The 20,880-nt window shown below is 38.4% G+C and overlaps 1 protein-coding gene across 1 annotated transcript; it reads left to right on the top strand.

Moving 5' to 3' along the window:
• Window positions 1-12,138: 12,138 nt before the first annotated feature.
• LOC103723363 (heparan-alpha-glucosaminide N-acetyltransferase-like) lies at window positions 12,139-20,788 on the top strand. The gene is made up of 13 exons (XM_008814256.4): window positions 12,139-12,790; window positions 17,103-17,240; window positions 17,423-17,504; window positions 17,617-17,693; window positions 18,167-18,273; window positions 18,732-18,843; window positions 19,135-19,251; window positions 19,340-19,431; window positions 19,521-19,587; window positions 19,670-19,748; window positions 19,883-19,974; window positions 20,148-20,291; window positions 20,404-20,788. The coding sequence occupies exons 1-13, from the start codon at window positions 12,563-12,565 to the stop codon at window positions 20,422-20,424; spliced, it is 1,356 nt and encodes a 451-aa protein (XP_008812478.1). The 5' UTR covers window positions 12,139-12,562; the 3' UTR covers window positions 20,425-20,788.
• Window positions 20,789-20,880: the final 92 nt, after the last annotated feature.

Raw genomic sequence — 20,880 nt, 5'->3', positions numbered from 1 at the left:
GACTCTAATTAACCCATGCCTGTAAGAAAATCAGTTGGACTGATTTAGGTGCACTGACTTGAATCTATTTTCTATGATACCTGACTTATGAAGTCAGTGGGAGGATTTGGATTGAGTCAGCTTTTTATTATAAAAATCCTCTAAATTATTAGGTCCATAAAATGATATGGTTAATGGAGATGAGCACGTCATAACCTCCTATTAGTTGTATGATAATGAGTCCAATACATCTATATACATTGGAGGCACGTGCGCGCACTGGTGCGTATCGGCTATTGAAATTGTCATACAATAATGATGAGTCAGTTGCAACTATTGGAATGGGTGGTCCGGTTGGATACCGGCCAAAGTTGGGCTTGACCATCTATTAGATAGTTTGCATTGATTGCTACGTGTTAATGGTTGGACCTAACCGGAATTTTCAATAGTGTCGATATACGCCTGCTAAAGTAATTTCTGGGGCAAAATGATCACTAGAAGTTGTTTAGTTGAAACAATTTGTTTTGAACCTACCTTTAGGTGTATTTGGGTTGATACCGACCAAAGTCGGGCCTAGGTGTAGCCTATTGGATTCTAGTGCCCACTAAATAATTAAGAGTAATTCTTCGGATTAGAGGTAGAGGCTCCTGATTCGTATAAAATAGTGGGAGGATCTTTAGACTAAAATCCATGTCTTTAGATTAATTGATTCATTTACTAAAAAGGCCTTGGTTTTGTCCTTTATGCAGAAATGTCATCTTATAAGTTCCCCCTATCACTATTGGATAGTGATGAGCTGACTAGACCTTTGATTAAGAATCAGGCTAACTCGAGTGCTAATGAGAGAAGTCAGTAAAGAGTTGCTGGTCAAGGTGGTTATATGATAACACCTTATAATTTCTCTGTATGTGATATTATGACTTGGGTATTGGATACCGGGAGTCCTTTTAATATCTGTAATACGTTGAAAGGACTGCAAGTCATTGAGAATTTTGGTAACAATGAGAAATTCCTAAATGTTGGAGATGAAAGAACTATTCCAGTTCTAGCATTAGGTAATATTCAAATTGTTTCAAATTCTCACATAATTGCCCTTGGTTGAATGTCACTATTGTCCTAGTTTCTTAATGAAAGTCATTTTCGTTGGTCATTTACGATTATGAAATTTGTATAAAGAAGGATTATTGTGATATCATTATGAATGGTGTTACAGTAATCAATGGACGATTAAACAATGACATTTATGTATTGTCACAACCTGTTAGTGTAATGTACACTACAAGTAAACGCCCTAGATCTGATGACTCTGATATCTACCTTTGGCATTGTAGGCTAGGTCATATTAACAAGAACAGGATCAACAGGTTGGCCTCACTGGATATTTTAAATATTAATGATTGTGAATCATTACCTATCTGTGAGTCTTGTCTTCTTGGAAATATGACCAAGTCGCTTTTTACTAGAAAAGGTATATGAGTCGGTGCTGTATTAGGTCTTGTACATTCGGATGTATGTGGACCTATGAGCACTAGTGCAAGAGGTGGATACAGCTATTTCATTACATTTACCAACGACCTATCTCGGTATGGGTATGTGTTTCTTATGAAACACATGTATGAATCATTTGAAATGCTCAAATTATACCGTAATGAAATAGAGAAACAAACAGGACAGTGTATTAAGATACTTCGATCTGATCGAGGTGGTGAATACCTCTCCAGTGATTTCTTGATATATCTGAAGGAGAATGGGATTCTCTCTCAGTGGACCCCTTCCGGAACACCGCAGCATAATGGTGTGTCTGAAAGGAGAAATCGGATTCTGTTGGACATGGTCCGGTCCATGATGGGGTTTACAGTTTTGCCCTTATCATTTTGGGGTTATGCACTTGAGACCGCTTGTTATATTTTTAATAGAGTTCCTAGTAAATTTGTGACTAAAACTCCATATGAGATATGGACCGGTCAAAAGCCTGTACTCTCTCACCTTAAAGTTTGCGGGTCTCCAGCCTACGTCCGTCGTTTGAAAGCAGACAAACTGGAAGCTAGGTCGGAAGAATGTCTTTTTGTCGGCTACCCAAAAGAAACCAAAGGGTATTATTTCTACTAGGCTAATGAACAAAGGTTGTTCGTCAACAATAGAGCTGTCTTCTTGGAGAAAAAATTTCTTGGTAAAGGAACGAACAACTCTAAGGTTGAGCTTGATGAAGTTCAACAGGTAGAGGATCAAACAACTAGAATTGAACCATTAGAGTCTGATTTGATTGGATCAAACTCAGAACCCATTGAGGTTGCACCCGTTAGGCGATCCGGTAGAGTACCGCATCGACCGGATAGATACTACGATTTTCTAGTCTGGGACGATGATCCCATTGGTCTCGATCAGAACGATGAGGATCCCATTACCTATATGGATGCTATGCAAAGGTCTGACTCTGATAAATGGTTTGGAGCCATGGAATCTGAAATGGAGTCAATGAAGGTCAATGATGTATGGACATTGGTTGATCCACCCAAAGGATTTAAACCCATAGGGTTTAAGTGGATTTTCATACGGAAAAGAGGCGCAGGCAGAAAGGTGGAAACCTATAAAGTCCGTCTGGTTGCCCAGAAATTTCATCAGCGTTATGGTATTGACTATGACAAAATGTTTTTGCCTGTGGCAATGCTGAAATCTATTCGGATCATGCTTGCGATTGCGGCCCATCTGGACTTTGAGATCTGGCAGATGGATGTTAAAACCGCTATTCTAAATGGAGATTTAGAGGAACAGGTGTATATGATACAGCCTGAAGGTTTTATTTCTGCAGATGAGTCTAAGGTGTGTAGGCTGCAAAAGTCCATATATGGACTAAAGCAGGCAGCTCGGAGTTGGAACATTCGTTTTGACAGAGTTATCAAAACTTATGGCTTCGTTAAGAACGAAGAGAAACCTTGCATATACAAATGGGCTAATGGTACGGTAGTTTTATTTTTTGTACTGTATGTGGATGATATTTTTCTAATAGGGAATGACATCGCTGCACTACAGGAAGTAAAAATATGGTTTTCATCACAATTCTCCATGAAGGATTTGGGAGAAGCATCCTACATCCTTGGGATGAAGATCTATAGAGATAGATCTAGGAGGTTGCTTGGTCTGTCCCAATCCATGTACATTGAAACCGTGCTGAAAAGGTTCAGCATGACGAATTCCAAGAAGGGTTATCTTCCGATAGCTTCTGAAATTTTTCTCTCTAAAAGAGATTGTCCGACAACTCCGCTAGAGAGAGACCGTATGCATCAGATTCCCTATGCTTCTGCTGTGGGGTCCATCATGTACACCATGATATGTACGTGATCGGACGTGGCACACTCGCTAGGAGTAGGGAGTAGGTACCAGTCTGACCCAGGAGAGAGCCACTGGACCGTTTGTAAAATCTATCCTTAAGTATTTGAGAAATACTAAGGATAAGTGGCTGGTCTATGGAGATTCTGACTTGAAACTTGTGGGATATACTGATTTTAGTTTCCAGTCAGATCGTGATGATAGCAAGAGTGTGTCTGGGTTTGTTTTTACCCTGTATGGTGGGGCTGTTTGTTGGAAGAGTTCCAAGCAGACTACTATAGCGGACTCTGTGTGCGAGACGAAGGAAGCTATGTGGCTGCGGAAGTTCATTGCAGAGCTTGAAGTTGCACCCTCCTTTGATGGACCAGTCCCACTATCCTGTGATAGCACTGGGGCCATCGCTCAAGCTAAGGAACCAAAGGCACACCAGCGCACCAAGCACATTCTGCGCTGGTATCACCTTGTTCATGAGATAGTAGAACGAGGTGACGTTGATCTTCAAAAGATTGACGGGAATGATAACTTAGCCGACCCCTTCACTAAGGCCCTCAGTGTAAAGGAGTTTGACCATCATTACTTGAAGATGGGTATACGATACTGTACTGATTGGCTTTAGGTCAAGTGGGAGTTGTTGGGAATTGTGTCCTAAATCCAATCAATTGTTGATTGTAAATGTATTTGAATCAATTATAAATAATATGGTATTTATTCATCACCAGAATATCTTCACAAACTCTGATGTGATGAAGTCCTTAGGACTGCTTTGTGTAATGAAATATGATTTTGTCACACAGGTCCTTAAATGTTCATGACCGTATGATATACTATTAATAGGACGATAGTATTATCGGGCGTAGGTCGTTGTGTATCATATTTGTTGGTTGTCTTCCAAACCAAAGAGTATAGAGATACTAGTATGGTATACAGGTGAATGGTAGTGTACGTTCACTGAACGCGACCAATTGACGGACTCTCTCTTGTCAAGAGTTGTTCCGAGTGGATAAAGGTATATGTATCTTTTAGACCTGAGATTGCAACTGGTGGCTTGCAAGCAACTCACTGTACTTTGGTGCCGGACTACCTAGATTTCTAATCCAGCGACGGAAGGTTTCTGGGTCCAGTCAAGTACTTGTGGTAGTCAATTGCAGATCAAGATAGGATTGACCTTCCTTAGAAATAAGGGTGAATGCCTTGTATCTTCAATTAAGTAGTACCCTGGCCAGGAAAAGTCAAATCACTATCACTTGACTTATTGAATTGAAACATATTTCCGAATGGATTGTTTCAGGATAGACAGACTCTGAACTCACCTTGGGCATTTTCTGGTCAAGAGGATGAATTATGCGGTAACCATAGTCCATAGGTTCTAGAATGTTGCTTTGCATCTATTCGGCCTATCCGGTCGTCGAGTTTCATTGCTAGATAGTTACTTCGATTAGTGCAGAAAGTGTTCTTGTTCTACCGGCTTAGGTTCGAACCTGTGAGGTCACACGCTTAGAAGTTTCTGGATTGATCAAATAGCTGATTGACGATTGAGAATCGTTTAGAGGTAAAATAGTCAATGTGATTGACTGATTGCCCTAAGCAATTATTGCTTGGAGAAGTTAATTAGTGATTGGATCACTGATTAGACTCAATTTGATTGAGTAATAGAGATTGGGCTTGACCAAATTCAAATATGATTTGGAATTGGTAAAACCGTAATTGACACCAAAATTGGTTTGGTAAAAATGTCTAATTTGCCCCAACCAAATCAGATTTGGCTTGAGTCAAATTGGATTGAAATCAATTATGATCCTAGTATGACTAGGACTTCCTTCCCTTTGTGGGACCCACATACTGTATGTGGGACCCACGTCCTGCCTAGGTGGGACCCACATACTATATGTGGGACCCACATCCCGGCCACCTCACCCCTTTGCATGCGTGACACGTGGCAGAGCATGACACCTCTTTTGCTTGCATGTGTGATATGTGGCTGGCCTGGACACCTCACACTCCTCTTGATGTCATCCATGACCTCATCTACCTCATGAGGTCATCCATGACAACGCCCTTCAGGCCACCTCACTCCTTTGCATGCGTGACACGTGGCGGAGCAGGACACCTCTTTTCCTTGCATGTGTGACATGTGTCATGGCAGGACACCTCATCGGAGACCTCATAGGGACACGTCACCTTCTTCTTGGCCTATAAATAGGCCACCCCTCTTCCTTCTTCTCTAAGATCAAGAACACTAGAGAAAGAGAGTGAGAGGAGAGAAAAGCTCTAAAGGTGAAAGCCTAAGAATGAGTTCTTGAGCTATGAAGGTCCATCTTCTTCCTTCTTCTCCCTTTCAGCCAACCTTCTGCCTCCCTGCGAGCCAGCACTCCTCGGGAAGCTGATCATTCCGAAGTTTCGCGTGGACGAGTTATCGAGGTTGGACACTTGTGCGGCTGCGAAGCATCCTTGAAGGAACCTCCTTCAAAAGGTAAGAGATCTGAACTCTTTTACGGTTGAGATATGATCTCAATTTTTAAATCACAAGAAGTTGTGATTTATGCATATTTATTTGAATCACACAATCCTCGGGATCTGAGGGCTTTGTGATATTTGGTGTCAAAGCAAAGGATTAGTGGAGACTATCCGATTTTCGGAAACTCTCACGCGTGATCGTGTGACGAAGCGTGGCTCTCCACCCAGGGGCTCATGTGATGAGTGCTTTGATAGGCACGCGTGGGTGTCACCCTATGTATTGGGACTAAGCCCGCGCCACATGTGATGTAAGATTGGACTAAAGGTACCGGCACCCTGGCGGCATTGCATCCTTTTTTGTTTTTTTCTTTTGGCTAATAAGCCCTTAGGTTGTACGCCAGCCATACGTAGCTTGAACTGTGATGGCCACAATGCTTAGCTATTGCCGACTAGTACCAGAGTCAAAATATCTAAAATATCAAGCATGTTTTGGGTTAAAATGTTTAACCAGTTCTTTCCACATAAAATTTTTTGAAATTCATGCTTAGCCCTCTGCACGCACACCATCACTTTCTTTAGCAATAATCTGTTTGAAAGCTTTTTCCTTTTCATATTGCTTATATTGTTAAATCTGCCTTTTTAGAAGTTGTAACTGCTAAACACTTATACTCTGATTTAGTTACTTGATTCAATCAGAAGATTGAATCAAAGAGATTGAGGTTTATTGATGAGCCAGTGAAAACCAACGTTGTAAGGTTGTAGTTGGTGAGCCAGGAAAAATCAACTAGGTTGGATTGTGATCCCGGAAAAGCAATCGGTTTGGTTTTAGTCGGTGAGCCTGTGAAAACCGACTGAGTTCGTTGTGATCTCGTGAAAGTAACAAGTTAGGTTGTGAAATTGTAAAACAACCGAGTGTAATCCAAGGAATTATAGTGAACTCCCAAGTAAGGCTTGGGAAGTGGACGTAGGAGCAGGATTGGCTCCGAACCACTATAAAATTCCGTATGTTTGTGTTGTAGTTCTTTGAGCATCTCTTCTTTATTGCTTTCTTTAAAGGTTGACTAATCTCTTTAGTTTAAAATCAAGAAAACTTTCACAATTTATATTAAATTAATCCAAAAAGATTCTAAGTTTTATTTAGTACCCAATTCACCCCTCCTCTTGGGTTGTTTACTGGGCAACACTTATGAAATAACTACCTATGCAGCTATGGTAAATAAGGCTTTAATAATTGAAAGGTAAGTTAATGAAGAAGGACAGAAAGGGAAAGAAGTCAAAAGAAGAGAAATAGGTCAAATAAATCTCAAGGACAAAACAATAGAAACATCAAGAGTTCAAACAAGAGATCAATGAGTGACAACCCTGAGCAGATAAATAGCAATAAATATTCCAAATGTGGTGGGAATCATGTTGTAAATAATTGTCACTAAAACACCAGTGCATGCTTTGGTTGTGGACAAAAGGGTCATCAAATAGCTGAATGTCCACAAAGAAAGGAGAATCAACCTACTTAGACAACTGAACAAAATAAGGTGGGAAGTTAGAAACTCTGAGCCCAAAGAAGGGTCTATGCTCTTACACAGCAAGATGCTCTAGCCTCTGATGCATCAGCGACAGGTATTAATCTAGTTCTAGTATTTATTCTTATTTATTATTTGTGAGGCCCACTACTTTTTTTTGGACGATTTATTATGCTACTAGAAATGATTAAATTGATACATAACATTTTTTTTGATTAACCGTTAAAAGAAGAATATGAACTTGTAAATTTTGGAAGTGTTCACAAGGATTTAGATATAGTAATGTATGTACTAATAAGCGGGTAATTTAGAAAAACCTAGACTTAATATGGGTATGTTAAGATTTAAATCAAAGTTGCATAGCGGAGACATGGTAAATTCAATTATTTGATACTAATCAGACAAGACGACTTTGATTTGAGAAATATTATGACTCGATTTGGAAGAAGTGCCCTCAACTCTTTGAACTATAGGCACGAAAATTTTAAAGACGAAATTTTTTTAAGGATGGAGAATGTAAAACCCCGTGGACTGGGCCTAGTCCACTTGACAGGCCCAGCCACATTTGGGACAACCTCACGTGCAACGCACATGAGGGGAAAACGGGAGGAAGACTCTGGCTGGAGTCTTCTTCCTCCCTTCCAATCGCGATGAGGACTCCTCCTGATTGTGACGATCGAAAGTTCATCATGATCTAGAGACTGGCTGGATAAGGCTAGAAGAATCTATTTAAAGACCCCCTCAATTTATCGCCAGAAGGAGCTATCGAATTACCTCGCCAGACCCAGTTAAGTCTTCTTCTTCTTCCTCTCTCCTTCTCTAGCTATGTTTAGATGAGTTTTAGGCCGATGAATGGCCGAAAAACCATCTGGAATAGGGGTGCCATGTTTCAGTTCATTCTCCCTAACCACCGGCCACCGGCTACCATCGGTCTCTGTCCATAGTGGGCGGCCGTGATCCTTTGACCCGAGGCTCCACCACTGACTCTGGCATGGTTGTGTCAGTGCTAATCGTGGTGGGGGGGGGGGGGGGAGTTTTCCTATTTCACCAAAGAAGAAGAGCGAAAAGAAAGAAAGAAAGAAAGAAAAACAAAATAGAGGGAGAAAGAGAGAGTTCAGCTTCTCTCTCTTATCTCCTGTTCTCTTTTCTCTCTCTTCTTCATGCTTTCTCTTTCTTATTCTTTCTTATTTCTCTCTCTACAAAGTTTCTCTCTCTTAATTGATAAACAGACATGTTAATTGGTCTAGGTTGATCGTGCCATTAACAACCAAACCCAAACCCTTGATTGAACTCAGATTGAGATTCTCTCTCGCTGAATTTTCTCTTTACCTAACTTTCTCTCTACTGGACTTTCTCTATCTACTCTCTCTATGGTAGTTGGATCTAGTAGGGACTCTTCATAATGATTTTGAATTGACCTTAGTGAAAGGTCTAATCTAGGATCGTCAGGTGGCTTGTCAGCCCCATCTTGCCTCCTGCCAAATACTATTCGATTTGATCGCTCCAATTTTTGTTAAACCATCTGTGCCCTAGTTCGAGCATGATTTGATGAATTTTATTTTGATCGGACCGACCAAAATATTGAGCACTCCCGCTTGGTCTGCCCTATGAGGGTGTTGGAATTTAAGGTTTTTATAATTATAATAAAATTTTAATAAAAAATATAATTTTTGGATATTAGGCTTTAAGAAGGATCTTTAGAATTAATTGAATCTATTAGTTGGATTGCGTTCGCAAGGTAGATAATATAACTCTTTTTCTAGATTTATCAACAAATTATAAATATTTTTCGAATCGAAATATTCTTAATTTATGAACTTGAATCATGGCATTTTATTGTTATATATGCTTTTTTTTCAGAATATTGTATAATTCTTAATTGAACGTATTAAATTCGATATGGATTATGTTCGATTGATTTCAATATCATGTGCGATTTGGAACACTAAATATGAGAAAATAAGTATTTTCTTCAAAACGAATTTGGATTCGCAGTCAGGCCATTGGGGATTGTGTTGCGGCACTTTGATATGATCATAGTTTTGAGCTATCAAGATAAATTTGATAATTTGAAAGATAATTGATTTATGAAACAAGATTTGAAATTTTGAAGTGACTGGAAAGCATATCGATGTGGCTTTGAATCGATGTATTTTGTATGCTTAATTTCAGTATATTATTATTATATTGTTTGATTTATCTAGCTTAAGTGTATATTGCTTACTGGGTTGTCTAGCTCATTATACGATTTCTTATTTTTTTTATAAATTTGAAGAACTAGCCTATTGGAGTTTTCAATATGGGAGAGCTATTAAAAGCATTATGGCACAAGTTATCTTAGATTAGAGTTTAAATTATGTATTATCTTAGACTAATGTTAGAATTGTGAGATATTGTAAGTTGTTAGTTAATGAAATAAAGATTGCACATTATTAGTTGAATTTTGCCACTGCCTGATTTTGATATCATGATGAGATGCCTTGTATACTCATGGGGAGAGTTCTCTATGGGTATGCGGCAGTTGCCGCGACCTTCAGCTCGTGATCTCGGGTCGGAGCCGTAACATATCGTGTGACTTATGCAGAATTGGTGGGGGTATTGGCAGGAATGTGTAGTTCTTCATATTTGAGCAACTTAGGTTTGGATTGAAGGTGATTCCCTTACCATCATCTCATGGAATAATTCTCTCTCTCTCTCTCTCTCTCCAGGTCTACGGCCAACTCCTTTTTGATGGGCATTGCATGTTGGAAGAGGGTAATCATGAGGGTGATCATGCAACGGATTGGCTGGGAGTTTTTGCCCAAGAGGAGGATCTAGTTTTGGATTGTCGAACTCATGTCCCCGCTTCCCTACGGTCTATTTTGGCCTCTGATGCCTATGGTATTAGTATTACTTTCCATAGATTTTAGTTTGGCTTTGCCCCTTTATTGCACCCACCCCACAAAAAAAGAAGAAGAAGACTAATTGTGTATTTTTCCACCAACTTTCCTCAAATGAACTTGAATTTAGGGATCTACCAAAATAGTAAAAGCATAGAAAGTAGTCAATGGCTAACGATTAATTGATTCTGTAATCTTGTAACATTTGATTAATGATGCTGACACATCTTAACTAACTAGAGGAACAAGATAGTAGCTAGTGATTCTATCTTTTTTCTCTTTTTTTCCTCTATATAGTTTTAAAATGTGCCAGCATCTTTAGTCAAATGCTACAAGATTAAGGGGCCAATTAATAGCAACTATAGGCAAATCGAACTTGAGACATAATAAGTATGGGGATAGGGGAGAATTTTGTTTATGATTTTATAATATTTTGGGTTTATGTAAAACCTCCAGCGAGGAGCAGTTCAAGGGCTCATGCCTGAACATGGGACATCAATGCCATCCCTTGCACTCATTGCCTGGTGCTTCCGCTTGTGTGATGCTTGACTCTAACTCTAGACTCTAGTGTAGTTGTTGTCTCATAATACATGGAATTCTAGCTAGTGTAGCCTACCATGCATCCCAAGAAGGGCAGGAGATGGCACCTGCAAGAAAGAGGAAACATCTGAAATCTAGATAAAACTCTAGCACAGTGCGAGTCGACTCCTGAACTGTTGGAATCGACCCCACTGCTGTTGAAGCCTGTATAAGCTTTCTTCTATGTAAAATTTCGATTTGGAATGTATTCACGTGCAATCTAAAATACCTCGGGTCTCCACACACTCCAACATATCAGCACCTAGAGCTCGTTGTTGCACTTGGAATGTTGGACCGTCCACCATATGTTGGCATCAAACTAAAACTTTATGCAGTATTAATCCCTCTTTCGAGGAGCAATGATGATAATGGAGATGATCGCGATAGCATAGAGCTGGTCAACTATGTTCTGCTCTCAATAAAAGAAGAAGATGGTAATTGAATAGTTCATGTTCCCTAGCCCTCGTCAATTTTCTATTTCAAAGACTGGTTTCAATGCTGTTAGCCAAGGAACATCAGCATGCATGTCTGAAATGCAATAAATGGCATCTCATGTACTTGGATGTGCAGGGGGGGAAGATATTTTTGTGCAACCAAGATTGGAAGTTTGATTGAGATCACGATTGTGTGAACAAACTGATGTACATTTTGCAATACAATAGTAGAAATGTGGACAAATTAATAATAAGATAGATATAGAATACGTTGTTATATTGTGCCATTGGAAGGTTGTATCCACTTCAAAGGCACCCCTAGTGTTCATCATGAGGAGGCAGAGCTACATCAACCCGATGAGCTTGGCCAGTGTCAATAGCAGGATGTAGGCCTTAAAAAGCCCTTATTGCTTGAAGTCTGTTATTATCAACTTGGCCACGTTCATCGTCGGCCCCACCGTCGCCAAGAATAACCTCTGTTACAGCCAAGAAGAGCATTTAAGTTACTACATGATGATCGTATGGTAAAGTTTTTCGTCTGGTTAATATACTATGATGATTAATTGAAAAAAATAAAATTTAAAAATGATATATTTCTTGTCTAAATTTGAAAGATGTAGTTATTTTTTTTTTCTAAAATTATCATTCTCCAGGTGCCTCTGTTTTCTAAAGAGTTGTTGAATTTCAGTGCCAGCGGACGTGGAGTTAGATATCGGAGTCCAGGCAGGTCAAATTCAAATCCAAGTTAGGTCTAGGTCGAGTCCCCGGAGTCTCACAACCGGGGTTCCAACGTAGGAAGGCATTTACTACACGATCATGGTTCCATGTATTGCTCCTCTTGCTGGCGCACAAAAATGATATTAATCAGGAGGGTCTCACAATTTAACCCCCCACTTGCAAGTTGCTACTTCCTTAAATATAATAAAATGAAATCAATATTCAGCAGAATAAAGTAAAGGCACTCCGTGGTGCGCCTGCTTTCTTGACAAATAGGGAGGCGGGCTGAGAGCCTGAGAGGAGAAGCCAAGCCGACGGCAGCAACCATAACAACAAAAAAAAAGACAGAGGCGGAGCGGTTACCGAGCGGAGGGAAGGGAGAGGGGCAGTCCACCCTCCCCTCCGAATCTCCGATTCCCATCCATCATTCCCTTTCCACCACCACCACCACCACCACCACCACCGCTATTTAAATTACTCCCCTCCCTTCCCTTCCTCCATCCCGTCCTTCTCCACTGCAATGCGGTGGAGATCCGCGACCGTCTCTTAATAACTCTTTCTTGTTATCCGAGTGCGCCCCTCCTCGGATCTCGCTACCCCTTCCACGTAGCCCCGCCCCGCCCCGCCCGTCGATCCTCCATAACACGGCGGGCCTCGCTTATTACCAGATCTCATGGGAATGTACGAGCTCATCAATGGGGATGGCAGCGGGATCGCCGATCCCAACAAGAACCTCCTCGTCGTCGAAGGCGACGATGGCTTCCCCCAAAAGGGCGACATCGAGTCCGGCAAAAAGGTTATCAGATCCTCGCCGGTCGCCGCAGGCGGGAGGGACGCCGCCTCCGCCAGGAAGGGGCAGCGCCTCGTCTCGCTCGACGTCTTCCGGGGAATCACCGTCGCGGTAAGATTCCACAAGATCCATCTCCATCTTCATTGCTTCCATTTCTCCTCCTCCTACTGAAATTTCCACTTCCCCCATGGTTCCTTAATTATTTTTTACTTTACTCTCGCTTTCTTGGGCTATATTTTTTTTAAAATATATTTGTGATTCACCAGACAAATTAGAAAGAAAAAATCAGCGACGCCATAAGAATTTCGATATTTCCTTACTTAATTTGGATCCGTTGTTTTCGGTGGAACGTGCTTTCCAGAATTATCTTCCGGCTTTCCTGCTGAAAAATTGACCGGATTTCTTTCTATTTAGCACGATTCTCTCTCCGTTTTTTTCACTTTTATTTTTTTTTTTTTCCGGGCTGAAGCAAGTCAGTAGTATCCGTATATGGATGAAAAACAAGAGATATCTATTTGCTGCGTCGAATTATTTAGTCATATTTTTAGTTGGCTCCGTGCATGAAATTACATCTAAAAGAATGGTTTTAGACGAATGCGCTGCCGCCAAAAAACAGAAAGATAGTTTGGATGGTATTTTAGAATGGGCCCCGTTTAATCTCCCTCGTATCTTCTTCACAAACCCTCTACCAGGATCAGCAATCTAATTTCTTCTTTTTATCAAATTTCACCGCGATTCCGCCAATTGTTCTAGGCCGCCTGTTCAGTGGCCAAAAAGTTCCCAGATATGTTTGCACAAACCAAACGTCACAAATGAAGAGGCATCATAAAGCATGTCCTTGCCTCTTTGGTATAATCTCATAAAAGTCACTCTTATCCTCCTCTTGCTTCCATTTCCGCTTTCGAGTACCTTATCTCTATGATCGGTGGTTCCATTTGGATGTTCATCTCCGTCACCCCTTGGCCTAAATGGCTGGGATGTAATCAATAGAAGCCACCGGTCCTTTAGCTTTTATGGTTTCTCTTACAAAGATTCGATTGGTAAAGTGTCTTATCCACCGACGTGCTACGCTCACCTTGGGCGAGGATGAGGAAACCGAAACACCATCCGCATTTAACCATGTGTGATGCCTGGGTCTTCTGTGTTTCTTTTATTAACCAATTTAAATTGCTGGATTGGATGGTCCCTGTCGCCATCCCCTGCCTGCCATCTGAAGAACTGGTAAGTTCACTGTTCGACGGTGGCGACTGCTCAGCGGCTCTACTTGTTTTCCGGGCCAGGGCCGCTGGCTGTGATGTGCACTTGTCCGCTTACCATTGAGTGGATGGGGTAGGCTCTACTTGCTATCCGGGCCAGGCTCCTGGCTGTGTGCCACTTGTCAGCTGACCATTAAGTGGATGGGGTAGGGATGGATGGCTTCGTAGTCCTCGGTCCTGTTTCGAAGGACTTCGCTTTTTTTTTTTCTTTTTCATTCCCCCTCACCTTTATCTTCGATTTTTCTTGGCCTTTTATTTGTTTTCTTTTCATTATGCTCACAATTAATTTAAAAATATACAAGGAGGGCCTTCCTATTGCCTTTTGGGGTATATGTGAAGATAAGAATGATTACATGAGAGATTGAACTGCCATAAGTCCAATTTTATTGAATTATACATGAACTATCTTATGTAGCCAATTATACAAGAACTATTTTATACAATTTTGGATTTTTTTTCATGTACACCCTCCTAAATATACAAAATTGCTTGAATACTCTTGTAAAATTACTATTTGCATTTATATCTTTCTCCTCTTTTTTTTTCATATGTCTCTATACCATTTAACGTCGTTAAAAAATAAACAACTTAAAATTAAAATGATTGAAATATTCTTATGGGTAGATATGCAAAAAAAGTTATAAGGGTATACACGCAAATAACAACAATACGAGGATGTTTATACAATTTTTTATATTTATAAAGGCATATATTCAAAAAATTCATTAAAAAGAAATCAAAATTTTGCTGAAATTTGCTCACTTTTATGATTCAGTTGCATCGATAAGTCAAAAAAGATCGAGTCACATTGTTAATTTTTTAAAAAAATCTTGAGTTGGTCAAGTTAGAATATTAGATGATCATTTTGGTAATTTCTTCATTTAATTTTGATATAATTATTATTATTGAATTTATGACATCTACATATTCTTCATTATTTTTAAAAGATTAAACCATATCGAATTTAAATTAATTATAGATGTTTAGATTAGTAAAATATTGTTTGGTGATTTGTAAATGTTAAGTTGTTGTTGGTTTTTTAGGCAAGAATTTCGTAATTGATTGTATAAGAGTTGATATTAACATGATTTAATTTTTTTTGTTATTTTTTTAATGAATTATCTATACTAGATTTTTATCATTTTTTATTATATTTTTGTAAGTGTATATCCTCCTAAATATATGTAATTGAATACCCTCGCAAAGTTGCTATTTGCATATATATCCATATAAAATTTTTTTTATGGCTACCTATAAGGGTATTTTAGTAATTTTAATTTTAATCGTTTATTTTTAATGGCATTACATATATATAAAAAAATAACTGAAGGGTATGCATGCAAAATAAATATTTTATGAGGGTATATATGCAAATAACATTTTACAAGGGTATTCATATAATTTTATATATTTTGGAAGGTATAGATGCAAAAATTTCTAAAATTTTATAGCTGATCTACCATTCTATTTTTTAATTCCTAAGGATGTATTTAGGGTTTATTTGGTTGGGGCATGTCAGATTATGGGATAATCTGATGAATTCTGAAAATTATATATCTTAAAAATGATTGCAGGAGAAAGTAAATTTTATTATATTTGGTTGGTGGAAAAATTATTCTAAAAATTGACATAAAAAAAGTACTATTTTGGTTAGAGTTAATCTTATATAAGAATATTGCCAAATTTTCAACAATATTCTTCAATAGACAATTCAAGTAATAACATATTTTTCTCAATCCATTTATTGGCCATTTATGGCCCACTTACATAAACATTGTTAATATTGGCTATTTCAAATATTAAAATATATTTACATGAGTTAATAAATATTTTTAAATTAGTTATATATATATTAAAATATATATTTCTCATGATAAATAAATTTTAGTAAATTTTGGAATAAATAAATATATTAGAATATTAAATATATTATTATTTATAAATATTATTAGTCATTATATTAATATATTTATAATATATGCAATATAATATTAATATAATATATATTAATATAATTAATATCAATTATATAATATAATGAATACCATATTAATATAATATAAGTGAGGGTATTTCGTTAAGAAATGATATTTTTAGATTACCTCAGAAAATAAATGCCACCTTCTAGTGGTATTTGTTTTATCTCTCTTAGAAGACATAGGATCCACCCTTTATTTTATCATTTTTTTATCCACTTTTTGTATCAAACATAATAATTTGACATGAGATTTATTTTTCCATACTAGATTACGTCCAACCAAACGGCCCCTTATAGTAGTGTAATTTTTTTCCAATTTACTGAAAAACAAACTTGGGTCGAGTCCAACTGCCTAGGCGTAGAAGAGGTACCATGGCCGTTGACCTTCCCCTCAAAATGGCCTAGATCCTACGAATTACAATCCATGCGGTTGGTTCGACCCTAGAACCTAAGTCCGGGCTTGCGCATGTCCGTCTTTGCAATTTGCTTACACTCTGATTCCTAGTGGATGGAAGTCTAAACCCTCTCTGTGTTCTTGCAATTTGCATGTACCGTCCTAAGGTCATTAGCAATTCAAGGGAATACTTTTAACAAACCTTCGCTATATGATTCTTTTGGTCAAAACTATTGTACATTACTATGGCATTGATATAACTATATCTAGTTATGCCTGCTTTCTCTAGTTGACTACAAGATTATATAGTTTGCAGTATTTGTGCTCATCTAACTGTATGTCTAAGCATCCCCTTCTCCTCTTGCATACCTGTTGAATGTCTAGTTTATATATACATAATGTGCACTCAACCCACCGCTAAACTGGAATAAATAAGATTCAGATTAAACAATTGTTTTCTGTTAAAGCTGAAACATTTTCTAAAGGAGATTCAATGAAAATAAGGGAAATGAGAAATTGAATAGGCCTCCGGGAAAAAATATGCAGTATTGTGGTTTTACTTTAATGGGAGTTGCATTGAGAAAGTGGAGAATGATGTAATAGATATTAAGAATTTCTACTATTACAAAACTCAGCTGCAACTAATCAGCCTATTATGCAAAGTGGATTGATGGATTTTGGAGTATTCTGACTAAAATGTGTTTCACAGCCACACCCAATTTAGTCACAGCCGCATCTGATGTGTTTCTTTCCAACAAAGTGCTTGCAATTACCTTCTAATATTTTTATCTGCAGCTGATGATCTTGGTAGATGATGCTGGAGCATTTGTTTCAGCAATCAATCATTCACCATGGGATGGTGTAACCCTCGCTGATTTTGTCATGCCATTTTTCTTATTTATTGTTGGAGTTGCGTTGGGACTCGCATATAAGGTAAGCTTACAAATCATTTGTTGCTTTGTTGGAATTTCATACATCAAGTTTATGGTAGTGTCGAATGCATTTAGAGTGCACATGCCTTTCATCATCAGAAAGAATGATATGGCAAGGATTATAATGACAGTATGAACCTTGAAATTATAAAAGAGGCTAATTACAATTTATCCTGTGTGTAGAGAGTCTCAGACAGTGTTGCAGCAACTAAGAATGCTGTACTTCGGGCACTGAAGCTAGCCATTTTAGGTCTCATTCTTCAAGGTATTTAACTTGTACTGTTTGCTGTTTTGATGGATATGACATCTATTCCATTCTATAGAAATATTTAGGTTCTCTCTGAGTTCCTTACACTCAACTTGTCTACTCTGCCCAGGTGGCTATTTTCATGGCATTCACAATCTAACTTATGGAGTTGATATTATGAGTATACGATGGATGGGTGTACTACAGGTCTATTTACTCACTGATTCTGACCTATTATACATTCTTGCATTATTTTCAGGGTCATTAAATTTTTTAAAATTCTGATGAGTCATAACATCCATGTTTTGGTGGCTGTGCGCTTCTTTGCAGTGCCTGACATACATGTTTAACCCATATTCATGACACAGACAGTAGGATGCTTACATGATATATACCTTCCTCAATGTCATCGTATCTTGATTTTTGGAATTATAATGTTGGAATGCATATCCACACTGACCATATAGTAGATAATTATTGAATATTGGTTTCCCTTAAGCAATGTAGAGTTATGATCATATACTTATTGCTTGTTATAATGCTGAAAGTGACTACAAAAATCTACACTGGTCACTCATGTGGATTGGTGATTGGAAATGAAGTCTTTAGGCTTTTATTTTTGCAGCATATCCTTTTGGCATGGTTACATGCAATCACTTGAAGTATTTTTTTCACTGCAGAGAATTGCAATAGCCTATCTGTCAGTAGCAATATGTGAAATCTGGTTTAGAAGTGATGATGATGTGGATTCTGGATATTCCTTGCTGTGGAGATACAGATTCCAATTGTGAGTATGATTGCATACGTTTGGCCAGTCAATTATAGGATGACGATATTTTTTTTGTTACTTTATGGGAGGTTCCTTCTTGTCAGTTTATGATAGACAGAGACGGAATATGCTTGCATCCTAATAATTTGCTTTGAAGTAACGCCGCTGCATATACAGTCACTATAATAACATCAGCCTTGAGGTTGATTTGGCAAAGTTGGAATTTTCTAATGTTGATAAATAATGCAAACGATTTGGAAAAATATAGAGTTCAATCAATTGAAGAGAGAGAGATGCTATAAGGAAGAATTAGACAAACAAATTAGATTGATTAATTAATTTATGGTGTTGATATTATTTATCAACGTTTTCTTTTACATGTAGTTATTTAGTGATGTGAATGAAATTTTTGGTTATGGTGCATACAATCTTTTGAAAAGAAGCAGTTGCTAATTGCTCTTTTCCTTTCTAATTAGGTTGGTCGGTTTGATTCTTACAACCATTTACATGGCCTTCTTATATGGGTTGTATGTTCCTGATTGGGAGTATGAGATACCAGAGGCGGCCTCCAGTCCCAAGATCTTCTCAGTAAGTCCCAATTTCTTCTCTGTCATGTAGACTGGTTTTTTTCGCTATTGTATATCGGATGAATACTTCCTGTATTTGATCTTCATAACTGGAATATTGTCAGCTTGCACGGCTTCCATTTCATGCTTTCTTATTGGTAGTGAGAGGCTAATGACTAATAGAATTCTAGCTGGTACTCCAGTTATGTACATCAGCGGTAGACAGATTTAACTTTATTTTAGTTTTTCTCTTTTAATGCCGTGTTCTGTATTGGTGTACACATTTGTGTTAAGATTTCATAATCTTCATCAGGTGAAGTGTGGAGTCAGGGGTGACACTGGACCTGCTTGCAATGCTGTTGGTATGATTGACCACAAAATCCTGGGTATCCAACATCTATACAAACGCCCAGTTTATGAAAGGACAAAGGTTTTTTGAGACACTAATTAACTCATACCCCATTGCGTTTTTATTCTTCAAAAAAACATAATCTTTCATTTCCTTACTCGCTCTGCAGCAATGCAGCATAAATTCACCAGATAATGGCCCACTTCCACCAGATGCTCCTTCCTGGTGTCAGGCACCTTTTGATCCTGAAGGGCTACTTAGGTAACCTATCATTTTCTTTCTTGATATTAATCCCCTACTTGCTTTTTTGTTTCTGGTAACTAAAGCAACATTTAATGTTGACACTGCAGTTCCATAATGGCAGTTGTTACCTGCTTGATCGGTTTGCAATTTGGGCATGTTATTGTACATTTTGAGGTATCGGTATCTCTCTAGGTTGTCATTCACATCAACAAAAATCTTTTATATTGAAAGCTTAACATTCTTGAACAAATTGCAGGATCACAAGGATAGAATCTTTCAGTGGATGATTCCTTCCTTCTTCCTTTTAGCTTTAGCCTTCTCACTGGATTATTTTGGTATGAAGCGGCTTGTGATTTCTTGTTCATGCCACTCTGATCTTTATTTTCTTCCTCTTTTTTTCTGGATGAAAAATGTCATTTTGATTATAATACTTTATTTTTGAACTTGTCAAATCCTTCTCTTGTCATAGGACTGCATATGAACAAGGCTCTATACTCATTAAGTTACACATGTGTCACTGCTGGTGCAGCTGGGATTCTCTTTGCTGGAATATATGTGCTGGTCAGATACAGAAATGAATCTCTGTGTTTTCAAATTAAGATCATTTTTACTACCATTTCCGTTCCAAGGAAAATGGAACTCGGTCTGATTATTTTCTGCTATTGGTGAAAAAGTATTTTGGCCGAGCTCACTAAGTCTATTATTTGATGGGTTATCTTTCTTTGACACGACAGGTTGATGTCTATGGCTTTAGGCGACCAACCTGTGCAATGGAATGGATGGGAATGCATGCACTGATGATTTATATCCTAATAGCCTGCAACGTCTTGCCAGTTCTGATCCAGGGTTTCTACTGGGGTGAACCTCAGAACAACCTTGTGAGTTCTCTTGACCTCTGTGGAAATTGTACGCTCCCTTTCCAATTGTTGATCACAACAAGCAGGAATTTTGGTCTCAACAGTGCTGCCCTCTTTTTTCTTTGACTAACAGCTGAAGGTTCTTGGAATTTGATCATCTTCTACAAGCACTGGTGGGAGAACCAGCCGTAGCCGCAATTTCCGTTACATTGGTACAATGGAGGATGCATATGATACTCTCTCACCAAGATAGAACTGCCAAACACTTCGGTCCATTTCAACACCTCTAAAGAAACAGCGGCTGGGCCTCGGTTTTGTATATGGTTATAGTTAGATGTTGCAAGGTTTACCGTTCTGTTGCGGGGCCTTATTTGCATTGCTCTTTTTAGCACGTAAAAGGTGGTAGCTTGAAAGGTAGTGCGCAGATATAGATTGTAATTTGTCCCTTTCATGGCATCTACAACTTACATTAGTATGAGCAGTTGAGCTTATATTATCCTATACCTATTGTGTTGCTTTCCCTCACTCTTCTCTCTCTCTCTCTGTGTGTGTGTGTGGGAACAAGAAGACTATATATTAGGCTGACATCCGACCCTCCATAAGTATGGTT

This window comes from Phoenix dactylifera, unplaced genomic scaffold (assembly GCF_009389715.1).
Source record: "Phoenix dactylifera cultivar Barhee BC4 unplaced genomic scaffold, palm_55x_up_171113_PBpolish2nd_filt_p 000117F, whole genome shotgun sequence".
In the NCBI taxonomy this organism is placed as follows: domain Eukaryota; kingdom Viridiplantae; phylum Streptophyta; class Magnoliopsida; order Arecales; family Arecaceae; genus Phoenix; species Phoenix dactylifera.
Note: the sequence above shows the minus strand (reverse complement) of the source record. Positions and strands in the feature narration are given on the sequence as shown.